General features: G+C 36.2%; 1 protein-coding gene across 5 annotated transcripts in view; it reads left to right on the top strand.

Moving 5' to 3' along the window:
- CCDC171 (coiled-coil domain containing 171) overlaps positions 1 to 19,177 on the top strand; it is a 151,282-nt gene that overhangs the window by 434 nt on the left and 131,671 nt on the right. For all 5 annotated transcript variants that reach the window (XM_039729943.1, XM_039729941.1, XM_039729942.1 and 2 more), the window contains exons 2-6: positions 2,642 to 2,814; positions 8,673 to 8,805; positions 10,317 to 10,491; positions 13,023 to 13,120; positions 18,050 to 18,196. In XM_039729943.1, the coding sequence (XP_039585877.1) occupies positions 2,768 to 2,814; positions 8,673 to 8,805; positions 10,317 to 10,491; positions 13,023 to 13,120; positions 18,050 to 18,196 (600 nt within the window). In that variant the 5' untranslated portion in view covers positions 2,642 to 2,767. The remainder of the gene's footprint in view (positions 1 to 2,641; positions 2,815 to 8,672; positions 8,806 to 10,316; positions 10,492 to 13,022; positions 13,121 to 18,049; positions 18,197 to 19,177) is intronic.

The raw sequence follows: 19,177 nt of genomic DNA, 5'->3' as shown, positions 1-19,177 counted from the left end.
CTAAACCAGGCTGCTCGGAGCCCCATCCTGCCTGGTCTTGGAACACTTCCAGGGATGAGCGTCCACGGCTTCACTGAGCAACCTGTTCCAGTGCTTGCACACCCTCGCAATAAAAATTCTTCCCCACATCCATCTTAAATCAATGGCCTTCATAAAGCTAGTTAAGCATATTCAGAAGTTCGTGAGGAGAATATGACACAAGTTTTGTAGGATGCTACATTGTAGCATCCATTGAATGTATTTTCTCCTCAAGCAAAAACTTCCTAACTATTGTGTTTGATTGTGGGACTCTGAGGAGCCACTCCATGCTCCTTGAATTTTCTTCCCCCTGATTGAAATAGCATGCTTTTGGAGTGTATCAGTTTGTGTGCTAGTAAATAATGGATGTGTGTCTTAGCAGAGAAATGTTGTATATTCAAGATGATTAGCATTCCCAGAAAACAGTCATTAGATATTCCCTGTTTCTGTCCCCCAAAAAGTAATTAAAAGACAAAAGTAATTTCAGAAGGTTCCAAAACTTCAAGGTGGTATGGATGCTCAGAGGAGATTTTGCTTATGTTTTGAGACAGTTTTTTTTTTTCTGCTGCATCTATGTAGTTGCACTATTTTTATTTTTTTTTTCTTTCTACTCTTCAGATTTTGGTATAAAGCCAAATATATATTTTTGGCAATAAATATTAAGGAAAGGGTGGTATAAAAAACTAGTTTATTAGTGTTCAGAGCTATGTCTGAATGTGAAAATTTGGCACAATTGGTAGAGCTTTAGTTTCCTATACCAGGATACCTCATTTTCTTTTTTATTGAAGTGATTCATCTTTGTTGAGTACAATACTACAAGTACTTTGTCAAGATTTTCTTCTCTCACATAAAGTTTTCAGTGTGCAAGTCACCAATAATTTCATGGAACTCAACATGTGTCTAGAAATTATACTATAGGCTGTAATTTGAAGATGAGGTTTTCAACTATTTTCTCATTTGAGATGGAAAGAAAGCTATGCTGTTTTCTCTATGAGTGTGAGTGACTGTTGCATGGCAATTTTTTTTTTTTGAGTCTTATGAACACATCCACTAAAGTGCATTCTGATGGGCAGGTGTTAAAAATCACAAAGGGTACATGTAACTGTTGTATATGAATATAGTGCTTTTCTGTAAAAACAAAACAAACAAAGAAAAAAACTCAAACCAAAAAGAGTTGTTAGAAATAAGTTTATTTTTGCTGTATTTTCTGTTAAAATTCTAGATTGAAGCAGAAATGCATTTTTTTCATCTCCATATTTCTAGTGCAGCAACTGGAATGAGTAAAATCAGTTTATATTAATGCATTACACCAACTGCTGCCATTGGACACCACAATATAAAATATACATTAAAGTATTGGAGAGCGTTGAAAGGAGAGCCACAAGGTTGGTGAAAACATTATGAGGGATGGCTGAAGTGATTTGTTCTGTTCAGTCTGCAGGACACTGAGGGGAGATCTCATCGCAGTTACAACCTCCTCACAAGGGGAAGGGAGGGGACAGTCACTGCTCCTTAATCTCTGGTAACCAGTGACAGGACGGAGGGAATGGCCTGAAACTGAGTCAGGGGGGTTTAAGTTGGATATTCAGAGAAGGTACTTTACCCTTAGGTGAAGGTGGTTAGACCCTGGAAAAGACTCCCAGGGCAGTGGTCACAGCACCAGCCTAACAGAGTTCCAGGCATTGGGACAATGCTGTCAAGCACATGGTGTGACTTTTGGGGTGTCCTGTGCAGGGCCAGGAGCTGGGACTTGGTAGTTCTAATGGATGCCTTCCAACTCAGCTTATTCTATGTTTCTGTGGGCATGTGACTGCAAACCAGGGATAGTAAAAATGGAACTCAGGCAAGTTGCCTGTTTTGGACTTTAATATGGATGTCCATCTGCTATCAGGTTCAAATACAAACCCTTTTGTCTCATTAATATTGACTGTTGAATACAGTTTATATTTCATATTACCTTGCTTTAATTAATGAAAGGAGGTCTTGAATGAGTTTGTTGTGCAACTTGATGTAAGCAATGGATTTTTTAAGGTCTGCATTATAAATATGTTGTCTATATTGATTTATTTTTTATTGTGACGCTAAATTCATTATTTTTTCTGAAGATGAGTGGAGTTACGGTTCAATTTAGAATTCCTTCTGTATAGTCCTAACTATTGCTGATTTATCTAATACAATAAAAATATGTTCAAATAGAAAATTCCAGGTTTGTAAAACACTTGGAAGACTTGCTGTGTTAAAGACTGTTGTCAGACAGCAAACTAGTACGTTCAGTCATGGTATATGTATTTATCTTCAACAGAATTATTTTGAAGAGAAATGGAGTTTGTAATATTCTTACGAGATAGAGGATTAGTGTGTGGGAACAAAATATTTTTTACTGATACTCTGAAAACCTTGATTGGGGATATTCTGCTATGTTACTGTATATGTATATATTGATCTACAGTATTTAAGCTTCAAGGATTAGAAGTACAATTCTCATAGATGTCTAAAACTAAAATTATAGTTGGTGGTTGTTCACATTACATAGTAGTAACACTGTTTTCTAACTGCTTGTGAGTATTAATAAATGATTCTTTTATTATGTTGGCAAATAAATTAAAGCATGTCTCTGTTACAGATTGTAATGTTTTTATGATTTGGAAGAATTATCTTGGAAGCTTTTCAAGTAAACCTATATATAGTCAACGATTCATTCTCCAGAGTTCGTAGTTTATGCAGCCTGAAAAGCTGTCTATTGGCCATCATGAGTTCATCCTCTTCAGTCAACAACTCTGTCACAGAAGCTAAAAGGTGAGCTTCATTTCTGTATTTTTTAGTGTAATAATGTAGTTCTGGTTTTTGTGGTTTATTTTCTAGAGTCTTGAAATTATGTAATTCAGACTGAAAAAGAACCAGCTATGGTGATACATGCAAACTATGCCATGTCAATGCAGTTATTAGATCTTAGAATTATAGAATGGCCAAGGTTGGAACCAGCCTTAAAGATCCTTGAATTCCAGCCCTCTGCTCTGGACAGGGACACCTTTCACTAGACAAGATTGCACAGAGCCCCATTCACTTTGGCCTTGAGCCAACTGCCAGGAATGTGGTGTCCATAGCTTCTCTGGGCAACCAGTTCCAATGCCTCACCACTCTCATAGTAAAGGGTTTTTCTAATATCTAATCTAAACCTTCTCTCCTTCTGTTTAAAGCCGTTCTTTATTTTTTGTCACTACATGCTATTGTAAAGAGTCTTGTACACTCCCTTCAGGTGCTGGAAGGCCACAGTTGGGTCACCCTGAAGCTTTTCTTCTCCAGGGTGAACAAACCCAATTCCCTCAGCCTTTCACCAGTACACCTCAGGAAAGGTGCTCTGTCCCTCTCATCAACTTCTTGGGTCTCCTCTGGACATGCCTCAAGAGGTCCATGTCCTTCTTGTGCTGGATGCAGCCCTGCAGGTGGGGTCTCAGCAGAGCAGAGGGGCAGAATCCCCTCCCTGACCCTGCTGTCCACGCTGCTTTGGATGCAGCCCAGGACACATTTGACTTCCTGGGTCATGTCCAGGCTCTCAGCCACCTGCACCCCCAAGTCCTTCTCCCCAGAGCTGCTGTGATCTGTTCATTCCCAGCCTGTGTTGGTACTGGGGCTTTCCCCGACCCAGGTGCAGCACCTTGCACCCGGTCTTGGTAAGCCACCTGAGATTCCCATGGGCCCACTTCTTGAGCTTGTCCAGGTCCCCCTGGATGGCATCCCATCCTTCAGGTATGTCAGCTGCACCACTCAGCTTGTTGTCATCTGCAGACTTGTTCAGAGAGCAGTCGATTCCTGTGTTGTTAATGAAGACACTAAATAACACTGGTCCCAGTATGGATCCTGAGGGACACCATTTGTCATTGATGTTCTTTTGGGACCCTGAGCCATTAATCACTATCCTCTGGATGCTACTGTCCAACTATTCTCATATTCACCAGCAATGAATCAAATGGATCAAATCCATATCTCCAATTTAGAGAGAAGGATTTTGTGGAGGACTGTGTCAAAAGGCTTTATAGAAGCCCAAATAAATGCCATCTGTAGCCTTTCCTTTGTTCACTGATGTTGTCATGTTACTGGATGATAAATTGTCTACACCTGGTGAGCTAACACAGTGGTTGTTCTGCTGCCACCATTGGCCTGTGGAACTGAACAGTGCCCATTGTGTAAGGAGAACTGGGAGTTCACCAGCCCCTGTGCCCTGCCAGCTTGACTATGTCAGCTGTAACACTGGTGTCCCCTGGCCGCTGTGGACTACCAGAGACACCCCCAGGACAGAAGAATACGTGCTTAAAGGAGGGGGAAGATACTTAAATGATAATGGGTAAATTATTATCGTGTGTATTTTTATTCTGGGACAATCAATGAATATGTGTATAAAATACAGTGTATAATCAGAAGCTTTCCTATACTCAGCATGCAAGAGTGTCGGAGGAGCTACCACCTTGTGCATCTGGCTGAATAAAGAATGTTTGCTTTTTAATGTTACATTGCTGTTAAGGAGTTTGTTGTTTTATTGAATTTTTGGCAGCAATCCCTCCATCATTGCAGGTGTGTATACTGACCATCTGATGAGCAAGAATTCTCACATGGGCATGACATGAGACATGCCAGAGGCATGTAAGAGGTATGCCAGAGACATGACAGAGGTAGTTTTTGTCTCCATTTGGGAACAATGTTGTGGAGTTCCAGAAGAGTTTTCTAAAATAGCTGTGGGGGTAGAGGTTGATTATAAGTGTTGCACATGGCTCTTAATTTTTTTAACCTGATATATGTTTGATCTTTGGCACAATTAAAGAAAATTTTAATTAATTCTGTTTATTTTAACTGGGAGAGGTATTTGTCACTATTTAAAATCTGATTGTAAAAACCTGCCGGTTGTATAGAAATAGCAAAATTCAGTGAATGGATACTTTGGTTAGGAAGTCAGGCTACAGGCTGCTTCTCAACTGGAGAAGCTTAGCGTAATTACAGTTCTACATAGTAAATGAAAGAAAGTTTCTCTGATCCAAAATTACTTTACATTTTCAGCCATGTATGGAAGAAAAGCTAGTGAAAACTGTTTGTCTTTGTTGACTGTAATTAGCTGACTTGTGAAGTGAATGTGAATTTTTGAGCATTCTGTGATGTAGAACTCAAAAGCTGTTTCATCTGCTCATATGCTTTCATAAGGAGTCTTAAAGTATTACCAAAAATGGTGTCTTAGATAAAAGCTCGAGTTGGTAAAATATGTGTTTTCATTCAAAACCAATGATCAACAAACTATTAATATGTGAAAATGGAAGTTCAAAGCAGTCTCTGATTTCCTCTTAAACTGCAAATCATACATGATTTGAAACTTTGCAGGGATTTTTCCTGATTTTGTGACTTAAACATCCAAGAAAGTTATGCATGTAGCACTTTTACTGGTAAATGAATATGGAAGGAAGATTCTTCTACAGTAGGTAATCTGAAGCTTTCATAAAGTACTTACTGCATGTGCTGATGATGCTGTGAGGATTAAAGAAAATTCCACAAAATAATGTGGCTAATCAAGGAGAATTCCTATTTAATTTGAAAATATTTAAGTAATAAATCAATGATATTCTGCCAGGCATGTGCTGATGATGCTGTGAGGATTAAAGAAAATTCCACAAAATAATGTGGCTAATCAAGGAGAATTCCTATTTCATTTGAAAATATTTAAGTAATAAATTAATGATATTCTGCCAGTTTTCTTGTCTTTTTTTTTTTTAAGTTGCTGATTTTGCTCTATACTAAGAACAAAAATAGGCTTTTCTGCTTTGTATTTTTAAGTTCTTATTAATAATATTGTAAGTTTAGAAGGTGTGCATAAGAAGTTATATTTAATAACTTTTTTTCCCCCCAGTACTTACAGTTATGCTGTTTGTCTTCATGCTCTCATGCACATTTTTCATTTCTATAATGTCCCTAATTTGCTATTGTGGTATCAGTGTAACTTGTTTGTGGTGGGTTTTTTCCCCCACTACTGGTGCAGTTAAGCACATAGTTAAATTTTTCTCTGAGTAAGTGTTATTGTGCAGATATCTTTTTTTTGTCTGGATAATTAGTAGGAGATTTGAAAGGAAGAGCTTTATTCAAAGCTGATTGCCATAAAAATGAAGGTAATTTCCTTAAAGATTTGAAGGTGTTTCTTTTTAATTACTTTCCAAAAAGTAGTTGTTCCCTTGCTTTCATTTCATGTGCTCTCCTTGCAAGAAGTATTAAATATCATCGGGCTTAAGCAAGTAGAATGACCTTCCCGCTGCCCACAAACTTTCAAAATGGTTATGATTTTCTTAATCCTTGTTCTTTGCATTAGTCATCCCTAGCTTTCAGTTCAGGTCCTGTTTTTTCCCCTACCCTGTGCTTTGTTAACCTCTTTGCCACCAGGTTTTTGGGTGTCTTTAGTTGAGACAGATACTTCTTGTATAATCCTTGAATAAGACAACCTGCCTTTCATGTGTTTTCCCCAGCCATGGGAAAATAAAGGTTTACCAAACCTATTACATGATGTCCACAAACAATCTTTTATACAGTTTACAGGTGCTCTTGATGCCGAATTGGGTTTTGCCTTCTTTTTCTTTTATATATTTCTGTATTCTTTACACATATGTTTGTACCTTGTAGCCTATCATAGTATTCATAGCTAGCATTTTACCTACTCTATTAGACAGAAAGAGAAAATAAATTCTCCAGTGGCTCCAACCTGGGGGTCCAAGGTTAGATTCTTGGGGACGCCAAGGCTGACTAGCTCTCTGAGACACATTTTCATAAACCAAGTTTAGTTCCTGTCAAAGTGGGAGAATTCAAAGAAGGTTGAACTGGGAGGAAATTACCTTACCACTTACGTCTCTAATTGGGTTTTTTTGTTGGGCATGCTAATTTGCTAAACATAGAAGTTGTATACGTGTTATGCTACATGTGCATCTTCATTGTTTTCCACCTGGAAGGATCCACCTAAGGATCCTTATAAAGGTAACCCCTTTTCATCAACTGACTGTGTCTGGCTTATGATTTTAGGATGAGTGAAAAGGTATCACTCTCACTGTTCAGATTCTTCTTCCTTCCTTCCTGACTTACCACCATATTTTCTTAATTGCATTAGCTGAGAGTTGCTTAAAATAATGATATGGGATTTTACTTACCTGGTTACTGATTGTTTGCCCTTTGAGATGTGTTAGTTCCTCTGGGTATGTAAATACTGAAAGCTAATAATGTGCCAGTGGTTTTCTTGCAGTACATGTGGGTTTTAATGATCCTTATCTCCTACGTATATTAAAAATATAAAATGTGTTAAGTATGGCACCCTGTGGATCAAGTACTGATGACATACAATTATTCTGATCACACAGATGAAGTCCATCTTGTTTTTGAATGAAGATTTGACGGAATTTATTAAATTATAAAATGTTTATAGGCTGCAGCTAAAAACCTGAAATTTCATAATATTGTTGTTATTAGTATCATTAAAGGCTACATTTAATTTAAGACACTGGTCCACTTGTTGATGACATTTGTGTTAGCCAGCTTATGGGAGAAAACATATATCATCAGGTAAAGGTTTTAGTTGTGAAAAATGTTAATGGTGCCTGTGCATAAATCTAGGAGTAAAGTGCTAATTTTTTTATTTAGAAAAACGCAGTGTATTGGAATTTATTAAACTGTTCTTTCTGTAAATAATACTTAAGACTTCATGTAGGCCAACTTAAGCTATTTTAGTATTTTCAGTTCTGCGTGAAATGATGCCAACTTTGTTTAGTTTAATCATGTTTCTTTTTACAGTTTAATTAATATTTAGTGGTCCTGACAACTTCCACGTTTGTGTGGAGCAGCTGATTAATACAGCCATTGTTACATAGCTTTAATAATTTGAAAAATGACGTATATCAAATAATGTGAAGACTGAATTTCAGCTCCTGAAATACTTTGAGTTGTCCACTTTGAATAATTATTGATTGCTACATTATTAAGCTAGTAAATTAAAGATATATTTTTATACTAATTTTTCACTCTACATAAAAGGTTGTTTTGATTATTTTGCTATTGCTTGTGATGCTCAGAGTCAAATACTGTTACCTGCCAAGCAGATTTTCTTTTGGCTGAAAAAGTAGTGGAAATAACATAACAGATTATTTTAGAGGACTACAGCTTTAGTTTGTATTTTTTTTTTTTTTGTGAATAATTGTTTATCTGTAGCTTAGATATATTTTTGAAAACAAAATACGGAAGAGAGATTTTTTCCACATTTATGCATTTGTTTTATGACAGTTATGTTTTTGAGACAGTAATCCATGTTAAAAAATGAGCCTTACTGAAGAGACAGACAGAAACTTGCTAGTCATTTTAATAAATATTATTGAAATGATGTTTTTAACCATGCTGGAAGTTTATTGGATCAATTGTAAAAATAATGAAAAGCATGCTTAAATTGACTTAGGGAAATTAAAAGTGCATTTCTAATATAAGTTCTTGCTTCTACATCTCTCACAGTTTGCATAATAAGCAACAGTAGGCATAACTTTACTTAAGTGAATGTATAGAGCTTTGGACTGACAACCTGATAATTGAAATAAGGGAACATTAAAACTTACAAGGAATGCTTAGGTTTTCTTTAAAACAATACTATTTTGCAGCTTACATAATGAGGAATGTGAGTTACTACAGAAGAGCAATAAATCAGAGCTGGATGCTGTTTTAGGTCTGAAATGGAAACTTCTTCAAGCTAAAGAAGAAAATTTGGATTTAACTATTCAACACAATCAAGAAGTAAGGACTTCTTTTTCACTTGCCTTATTTTACTCTTGGAATAAATGTAATCTTTTTTCATTGAAGTAATGTTCGCAGATGGTGGATTAAATGCACAGTGTGTAACTGGAAAACATGAAGAAAGGTGTCACTGTACAGACCTCTCATACCTGTTCAGAGACACTGTTAGCACCTCTTGTCACTGTTAATAGTTAAAGGTGTGGTATAACTCAATAGCAAAAGGCAGAAGAATCTTGTGCACCCCGAACTCAGTGTAAGAGATTGTTTGTTTGCTTGTTTGTTTATTTGTTTGTTTGTGTGTTTGTTTTAATCCAGATAGTTTAATGGATCCATTTTTTGCAATGACACTAATTGGTTGATAAACCAATGGGAAAATAACAATGTAACTGAAGTGCAAGAACAAGTCAGTGTGGGAGAAGCAAGCATCTCTTAATTTGGATACATACACAGATAAGAAATGTACATGGAACAACAACTTGTTTTATTGGCTGTATTTAGCCAAAACCAGATGAATGAGCACCCACATCAGCTTCTCATGGGAGATTGCTTAGAGCAGAATTGCTACCCTATAGTAGTAATAATACTTCTTCTGCAGTTTAGTTTAAACCAGATTATCAACTGTCAGATTGGCATTAGCAAATGTGGGAAGTGTGCCTAGCAGCAATATACTAAAATTTATTACATCTCAGCATCCATCTTTTCCTGTATTTTTTAGTGGGGGAACTGATATTCGGACTAAAGAAAAGATTGAGTATATTCTTAATGCTACTTCATTTCCATACCAGTTTGCTGCAACAATATCAAGGAAATCCTTTGTAATGTGGGTGATTTCCCATGTATGAAGTTCTCATTAATAAGAATATTACTACTTTGTAGTTGTTCTGAAGAAATATGTATTTTACTTTCCATCATCTTGTGTTGAAATATCTTGAACTTGGTTTTCTGAATCCAGTTTTTGGCAGCAAAGATTGTTTCTCAGCCTGTATAAGATCCCTTTTGGAAGTGTTTTCTATTCTTAGTTTGTTGTGTGGTAACATTAAAGGCATCTGACTCCTGAGCTCTATTGGACTGAATTTTATACTTGTTTGTATATTTATGAGTTACTAGATGTCTGACAGTCTAGTATCCCAGTATGACTGTTCTGAATGTTCCCAGAAGGTTGCCTGGAATATAATGTTTCTCTTAAGGCATTTTTTTCCTCTGAGGTACAGGAAGATACCAGTAACATATGGTAAATTTTTAAGGTAATATATTTTTAAAAAAATTGAGGGGTATGTTTAAGGTACATAAAATTCATCTAGGAAAATGATCAGTTCACAAAAAACAGTGGGGTATCAAAATATGCATAAACATGCAGTTGCATGATTGTATTTCAAATTTAACTGGAATAAGATGGCAGTTGTGAATGTGATTCCAAGTACTTTTAAAAGTATTCTGTAGGTGTATTTCTGTAACATGTTGCACTTCCTCAAGGGAACATTATTAGCAGTTTTGTGAAATTTATTTTCTAGGTGTCCAACTATGAAAAACAGATAATCAAATTACGGTCAGAATTTGAGAGAGGAGAGGCCATTCGACAAGGTCTGGAGTATGAATTGGCAGTTGCCAGAAAAGATGCCCATCTGAAAATGTGTACTGCAGAAGAAGAATTAAATGATGCAAAAAACAAACTTGTGGAACTGCAAGGTAGGTTTCAAAGAAGTAAAGATGGAATAAAAGCTAATTCTGTTTCATGTCATTGAGGTAAGTTGGAAGCAGAGACTTAATTAAATTTTCTAGGTTATTGCTGTTTTTCATGAATCTGTCTTTTCTTCCCATCTCTTACCTATCTGCTTTTGAAAACTTATAAGAGTTCACAAACTCTTACTGTCTTATGTGTGGATTAGAACTAACTGGCTAACCCTTCCAACCTTTCTTTCCTCTTGCCCATCACCTTGTGTTATTTCTTCCTTCATTGCTGTCTGTGTGCGGAACTGTAATCGTGGTGGCCACCTTCACATCCAATTTATCCCTATGTCCAGTAGTTCTTTCTGTTCCATTTCAGAAGGAAAAAAAAAAACAAACCAGGAAGAAAAAAGAGTAGAAAAAATCAACTCCTGCTCATTCGTTTGCACCATTTCCAGCAGCTTTTTTTCTGGAAATTCTCATCATACGTGTATTTCCTTTCATATTTTCAAATGTTTCAAGCTCTTTATTGTTCATGTCTGGTTTATTTTCTTCTCATTGTTTTTGTTGCCTTTTTCTATAGTAATGTGTGTTGTGACAATAGTATGTGGAAGAGAAGGTTTTTATGTAGACTTTTTATTTCCTGCTACTTTTGTATTCTGAAACTCAGATTTCCTTTATACTCCTCAAAGATAGGGATTTCTCATCATTACAAGGAAATGAGGCACATTTTTAGTTACCTAAACTGCTATATCTATTTAATCTAGTGCAGGAGATGTATCTGTGAGTTTGATGAGCTGCTGATATTCAGTGAAGGGTTTGGAGTACTCCTCGAAGATTTTAACCTTCCAATAACTGAAACAGAGTCTGGATCTTGCAAGTACTTAAAGTAACAAGTAATTTTAAGGTGTTTGGAAAGCTGAACTTTCACTCCTTTGGAGAACACATGAATCATCAAAAATCTTAGAGATCGCAAACACATTAAAAATAATTAATTTTACCGATTGTAATCTGGAAGAAGGCATTTTTTCCCGCCTTAGGAAATTTCTCTGTGATTTGAATTGCTAGTTTCTCATTTAGAGCACAGTCATGTTTCTTTTCCATGTGTGCTGGTTTCCTTGCCAGTATAAGAGTCATGCCATGCAGGTACCGAGAGGCAGGACTCAAGAGGGACTGATGCTGGTGGAACCACAGCACAGTGAACCTAGTCTGCTGGGCTGCCTGTCACGTTCCTGAATGGACTGGGCTGTGAGGCTGTGGTGAGGGGACTGGAGAACAAAAAGGGGAGAGGAGAGGCTTTACAGAGGCAAGGGACGTCTTCTTAAATGCATGTGTGTGTTAGTTTGTTTCAATACCATAGTCAATAATTTGCAGTCTGTCAATTTGCAACAAACTCCATTGGCTGAAATTTCTCAAACTTTTTAAGTCTGTAACAAGTGCCAAAGAAACCAAATTATAATTTTGCTGTTTAATTTTTTTAGCAATTATTAATTTTTATGCTTCTTTTCCTGTGCCAGTTGGAGCCTTTCTCACTTCACATGGTGCTTTGGTATGACCCCAGCATATCTCCTCAGACAGAATGCTTCATTAGTGCCTTGTACCCTTCAATGTTCGCACCAAATTTTTTTCTGCTGTTCTTTTTCAGGGTTGATTTTCTGCCATCTGGCAGTCCTTTCCTGTCATTCTGTCCACTGATTCTCTGTGTCATCTTAATGTGCTCTCTTAATTTCATTCTTTTCTGACTAGGAAGAAATGTCAGAAAACAGGGATGAATTTGAAGTAAAATCCTGTTGCAAAATGGTGATGATTTAAATGCCAATGCAGCTAGCTGTATTCAGTAAAATAAAAAGCTGTTGTAAAATATTTTCTGCAATAAAGGTTAGGAAGGTTATGCTTACAGGTTATGAAGGTTTCCATGGCATTTAAGCTTGCACAGAAGTGTGTATACAATGTCGTCCATCTCAGGTCATTTATGGGCTGAAGATTTAAATATCTTGAGAAGCAGTTAACCCAACCTGCCTTAGGTTTATCTACAGTCTCTTTCATGGAACAGGTGCCTATCTTTACTGTCATTTAAGCTCAAATTTATTTGATACAGACTAATACCTATATCAAAAATGAAATATTATTTCAGATTATTTGCCAGATTATTTGGAAGTAATCTGGCAAAATGTAGAAATCTGAAATTAAGTCCTCCATTCTATAAAGATGTAATTTCACAGAATCACAGAATATGCTGATTCAGAAGGGACCTGCAAAGAATTATCTCAGGTTTTTATCCATTTCCAAGAAAAAAAAAAGTTTTAGTTTTTTAAATCTCTCATATATTCCTATGTACTTGTGGGAAAGATGTGATAGGAGCACAAAATTTGCTGGTTTCTTCTTAGTGAAGTTGGTGCTCTCCAGTGCTGGAGAGTTAATGTTGCAATGTTCCACAGGGTATCAAAATACACAGAAGAACTGGTGATCATTATGTGTTTGGGGTTTTTTTCTGGATATGTTTTGCCATTATGCTTCTACCTTTTTTCTTTCTCTTTTTCTGTAAACACTAGTACTCAATGAAAACCTTCAGCAGAAAGTGACAGAGACTGAGAAAACATTTCATAAGGCTCAACAGAAGTGGGAAGAGGAACAGCAAAGACTTGCTAAGGTGAAGGATGATAATCAGCAGAATTTATCACAATTTATATATATTCCTTCTTAAAGAAAGAAATGAAGCAGAAACTATTTTACTGGAACGGTGTATTCATAGTTGGAAAGTTACATGAGATAATGGCTGGAACTTTTTTGGTGTGAAGTGTGTAGTGGATTGATGTCTTTCTGATGTAGGAAAAAATCCTCCAAGTAGCTAAATGCTGCAGAGTATTTCTGAATATATCCTTATTAAGTTACACTTGGCATGTCACAGTCTTTCTTGCTTTGATGAAATGTGTTATGGCTGATTTTCATGGTAAACGCCTAAATCAAGTTACCAGTGCACAGTCTGTTTGCACTGTCATGTGATACTGAGTCAGTAAAATCGGGGCACCTAACACCCACTGATTCAATTTCCCTGTTAGGTCCCCCAGTATGACATCCAATAGCCTGTGAATGTGGAAACAGTTTGTATAATATGGAGACCACATACTTTCAGGGAACCTGAACAGTGATGATGGGATTTCAAGCTGTGCATTGTATTGTTACTCACTTCATACCACATAACAAAAGTAAGCATTGTTGGAAATTCTGCTGTTTGGTTAGATAAAAATCACCTGATACTAAGAGATGGCATTATAAACTGTTCTAGAGTATGGGGCTTTTGTTATTTAGTAATTAATTTCATCATATTTCCTGATTTATACTGATGTTTATGTATTCTTTTGGTGTTAAATGTGTAAAAAGTAATACAAGTACAAACTTTCTACACCTTTTTTAGACAGTCAAGCTATTAAAATCTGAAATGTGTTTAGAGGAAATCATGTACCATTATGGTGTGGAAGTGCTGAGTGAACAGACCTAGAACATACCTAACTTTTGCCTGCTCCACAGGGCCACATGGAATTGCACCACTGTACTTCAATTATACTTTTGTCTTTTTAAATGACAAGTTGCATATGTTGTATCTTACCTATGTAAGAATACTATTTGATGAAAAAACAGAATGTATTCAGCTGTAGGTATTCTTCATAAAAAGAAGTGTATGCAGAGGATCTGTTAATTTGAATTGCATGATGTTTGCAGAGAACAGATTGCTGCTAAAAGATTAACTTTTTAATATATTTCCTTCCTTTGTAGTCCCTTCTAAGATTTGACAGACTTGTTTCAGTTGGGATGGGCATTGGTCAAGCAGTAGAAAATTTTCTGGTTACTTTGTTCCCAGCTGGTCAGCTCCAAGCCTGGGACAGTACCAGTCTTCCCAAATGACACTAAATTTACTTGGCAGCTTGATAGCCAAATTCTGACAGCAAACCTACCTGTTGTAGTATTTTAGAGTGTTGCTCAGATTCTATATGCCACCTGTAGAAGCAGCTCGCAAAACAAAACAGGGCAGAGACACTCACTGAATTACATATATTTCAGAAGTATTGTGTACTGACTCTTCAGCTGTTTGAAGGCAAGATCTGGAAGGAGTGGTGCAGTATTGACACTGTAGTAGAAATCAGGTAGTGTGTGGATGAATAGTGTTTCTGTGCATGGACTGCAAAAGGAGTTGCATTGTGCTGTTTATCTTAATGATGAAGAGACCTGAGGATGGAAAAGGATCCCATTGATTTGATTTTCTTTGAATGAAGGATAAAAAGGAAATTCCCTTGTCCCCTCAATAATTTTGTCAATATGTTGAACACTACTTGGGAGAACTGTAAAGGTATAGTTAAAAAAAAAAAAACAAAACAAACGAGAAAGAGAAGGTTTCAGAGGAGAATATGTGAATTAGTAGACAAGTGATACCCTAAGGTTCTTCTTAAACCAGCAGAAACATGAGTCAGTTTTCATTCAAAGTCAATGCTGGAAAAAAAATTAAGGTTACGTTTAGGCTATTCGGAAACTTACTCTTAGACACAGTTTTCTTATTAAGTTGCCAGGTAAAGGAGGCTAAGTGGTACTTTGGCTTTGTGTTCTGGCTAACAGTGGACTCACTTAAGTTGAGGGTTTGGAATTGACTTTTCATCTCTTTTATATAGAGTTTAGAAGTGTTTATTCAGTGTATTTCATACTGTATGAAAATAATGATATTTTAAGAAGTATACTATACTCTTAGAAGTGATGTTTTTTCCTCAGATTAAAAGGAACAGTGGGTTGCTTGGGTCATTGTATTCTCTGTCAATGTATGTTGGTTTGGAAGTGAAAGGTGATTTGTAGAATCAGGGGTTTGGTTGGAAGGGTGTACTAAAGCTATATAATTATCCTCTCCTAAAGTGGGTGATTCATTACTAGGTATCAACTACCAGTGTGCTTTGAATAGCAAAATTTTTGGATTTAGTTTAATTGCAAATAGTTCAGTTTTTCTGCTTTGTTTTTGTAGTGTTCTCTTGCCCATTACCCTAGTTATAGTTACATATAGTTGTAAAATTCTGGGAAATAAAAAATACATGCATAAATGTTAAATCTGGACTTGACTGTCTTAGTTGTTGTTTGAAAGCTTAACTGATTTAATTTGGCAGATAAATATCAGATGGGTCTAGGTTCGTTAACTAAAGCTTCAGATGTGTCCGAGTCTTTAGTGTTGTGTATTTACAGTCCTGTTTTAAATAATTCGTAATTATTTTGAGTTATGAGATGAAAGCTACATAAAGTGCTCTTAATATATACGTAGAAGCAAGATTCTAAACATAGATGGCAAATCCTGGTTCTAAGCCTGCACTTTGTGAACTGTAAGTCTGAAATTTTAGCTATAAAAATGCTGAGGTAGGCATAGAAATTAAGTTAGTTTAATCTACTAAAATGTGTCTCTATGACATGGAGTTAAAGTACTCCTCTCTGCTTTCTAACAGAGAAAGTTTTGTGTTCTGCTGTATTGAGTGTGCTTAGCTTTGTGTTTGGTACATGGTAAAAGATGTTGGAGTTCAATAGTAAGTGCAATAGCATCATCTTGTGGTGAGTCAGGATATATTATTACTTCACAGAAGCACTCATTTTTTCCTTGGACTATTTGTGAAATTGTGTTGTTCATGCACACTCTAAACCAACCAACCAGCCATGTTTTTGATAAGCAAAAAATATGTATAGTGAGTGTGTATGTGACATGCAGATACACACATATATATAAAGGTGTTTCTTAGCATGGTGAGGTATGTTTCTTTCTGAACCTTCAAAGTGCTGGAACAGTCTGACACAGTTATAACGTGTCTGAAAAGTTCAGAGACTTCAAGATTGTGAAGTCATGTTGACTTGTTTAACAAGATTGATGTATTATTCATGTCAGTTTATTGAAGTCTTGATGTAGTATTTTTCCAGGAAGCTGTGTATTACTTATTTCATATGCACTTTTCACAGCTCACTTCTGTTAATATGGAAGATAAATCTGAAGAGAAATATTTCTATATCTTTCCAATATGGAGAAGATGAGAGTAGTTGTAAATTTGAGAAAAAGTAATTTTTTTTTGCATGCTGATGAGAAGAAGCCTTTCCATTGTCTTGGTGTTACAGGCAAAGTTAGAAGATTAGCTTAAATTTAATCCATACCCAGGTAGACTGTTTTTGAAATATTTTGATTTACTGAGGTTCCTGTTTTTTAATTTCACTTGTTTCACAGGCATGCTCCTTTTTTTGTCTTTTCAGAGAATGCCAAAAAATCGTGCCTATTGCCTCCACATGAAAAAAGAGAAAATTAATTTTTTTTTTCATTTACTAGTTGATGGTAATGGAGTGGCACTAGGTGTTAATAAGGGAGTCATGAATGCCTTAGTGTTGTGTTTAAGAGGTCAAAACTTTCTACCTTCAGTCATTATAAAACTTCTAAAATTTGTTTTAAACTTTGGAAAAGACTCATATTTCTTTGGTCTTTTTGTATAGACATGTCAAATTTCAATCTTCCAAAGAATCATTCTTTATGAATAATTCATTTTCTTTTTCCATCTCCTCCCTGCTCTGCAGATGCCTTATAATTGGTAATTTCCAGGAACAAGATTATGTGATGTAAGAGTAATAGCAGAATTTGTAGACCAACTGGTTTATTTTCACAAAATGTCTCTAGCCATGATAAACTATAGGAATAAATGAACAGGAGGACTTATGCTAATCTTTCTGCGTTTTGTGCAGAAAGTAATTGGCTTTCAAAAGGTCTTCCAGCTAAGTCACTGGATTTGTAACTTGTTTCTGATGCTAGTTATGGAAAATCTTACTTCTGTCCACTAGACCAAAGCTATTCTTCTTTAAGGCTTCTGGAATCCCCAGCTTAAATATGTGCTAGGCTACTGGGGGCTCATTATTTGGCTACTTTCTTTCGTGTCTGGTGTGGCATAAATGAGGATTTTGTAGTAGTGACTCCACAGAGCTGAGTACAAGGTGTTAGTAATTACACCAACCTGTATCTTGATTCAGCTTCCAAAAGCAGAAATTGTGGGAGGGAACAGCTTAGTTATTTTATCGTTCCAGGAAATTTATAGTTCATGTAACTAATTTTATAATTCGGTGTCTGAGAAAAGTCCTCAGAATAGTAGAAATTAAGAATATTTATTGTGTTGGAGTAACTTTCAACAAATGTCTGATTATTTTATTTGAAGTTCTAACAGTTGGAATAATAACAAAGCAAAACATCTGTCATTTCATCAAATGCACTTAACTGTTTCCCTCTCCACCATTGCCACTGAGCTGCGAGAGAGAACAGATTGGAGGAGCAGCCTTGTACTTCTTTAGAGAAAAATTTCCTGTGGAGAATTGGCTCTGATTTTAGTATTACTGCAGAAGGTCATGTTTGTAGTGAGTTGTGTGCTAACATATGTTATCTGGTGGTGAATGAAGAACGTCTGTTGCTGGGTAAATGCTTGGCATGTGCCAATGTGTTAGATTTTATTAATCTGTTCTGATGCAGTTTTTCCTGTTTTGGTCCTTCTACTTTATCTCAGCAAAAGTAACTCTTAATGCCTTATTTCTTTTCTAGGAGCTGAATAATGAACTGCAAAATATACGCAAGAAATTGACAGATGTGGAGATGGAACACAGTGGCTGTAATGAGGTGCTGAGGTGCCAGGCCAATGAACTTAAATGCAGCACTGAACGAGAAAAGAGACTTTTAAAGGAACTTGAAGTAAGGCTTTTTGACTATTGCTATTAGTCTCAACAAGCAATTTAATTTTTGAGGGATGGAACCTTCTCGTTAGGCTGGAATTCTATGTACTTGATGAACAAAATATTGAACATCTGTTTTGCCGAAATGGCTGAACAGGTGAATGCCACTTCTATTGTGAGCCTGGCTTGAGACTTGTGTTTCAACAGCAGATAGGAAAAGGTTTATATAAGTGTGAAAACAAGACTAACTGTACTTCAGGAAATCTAAAGTGTTAATTTGTCTATCTTCTTATGCTTTTTGGTTTAATAGATTTCTGGTGGAGAATCTGCTGGAGCTGCAAAAATTGCCAGATGATGTGCTAGGTGAGGGAGTAGAATATTGAAAGATCATGATGGCCTTACAGCAGCCTCCTCCTAGAGCTGGCTACTAGAGTTAGTTACTGCAGGTTTAGTTTTCCTCTCTGTTGAGTGACACCCATGGTTGAGAAGTACCTTTCAGAATATCTTGTAAATAGGTTCCTTATACTAACCAGCTAGTTTCCTCCTAAGTTGCAATATTTTATTTGTCAACTGATAGGTTTTGTAGTAGTTCTGTTGCATGTGTGCATAGTCTGGACCAAGACTTTCTTGGTAGAACATTTGTCGTTGCAGAAAATCATATTGAGTAAACAACTTTTGGATGAATGTTTTCTACCAGAGGCATCTTTAAATATTTTCTGCAATGAATTTAAATTCATATTCACTTCTTCAGTATTGAAACCTTAAAGGAACAAGTGACATTGTCTTCAGCTGTGTTTTTTTTCTGTTGTTTTTCTCTTAAAGGCAAAAGAAATGTTTTAAGTGTTGATTTTTTAGGTAGGTGGAGTCCTGCATTCCTACAGGGAAGATCAAAGCTCATCAACTAAAAACACTGACTTATTGACCAACAAGGTAGACCTTTGTGCCCTCAAAGAATTCTACAGGAAATCTATTGTTGTGTATTTTGAGCTGCACTTACTGG

Source organism: Passer montanus, unplaced genomic scaffold (genome assembly GCF_014805655.1).
Source record: "Passer montanus isolate IOZ18808 unplaced genomic scaffold, ASM1480565v1 scaffold7, whole genome shotgun sequence".
Classification (NCBI taxonomy): domain Eukaryota; kingdom Metazoa; phylum Chordata; class Aves; order Passeriformes; family Passeridae; genus Passer; species Passer montanus.
The sequence above is the reverse complement of the archived record's forward strand: the minus strand, read 5'-3'. Positions and strand labels throughout refer to the sequence as shown.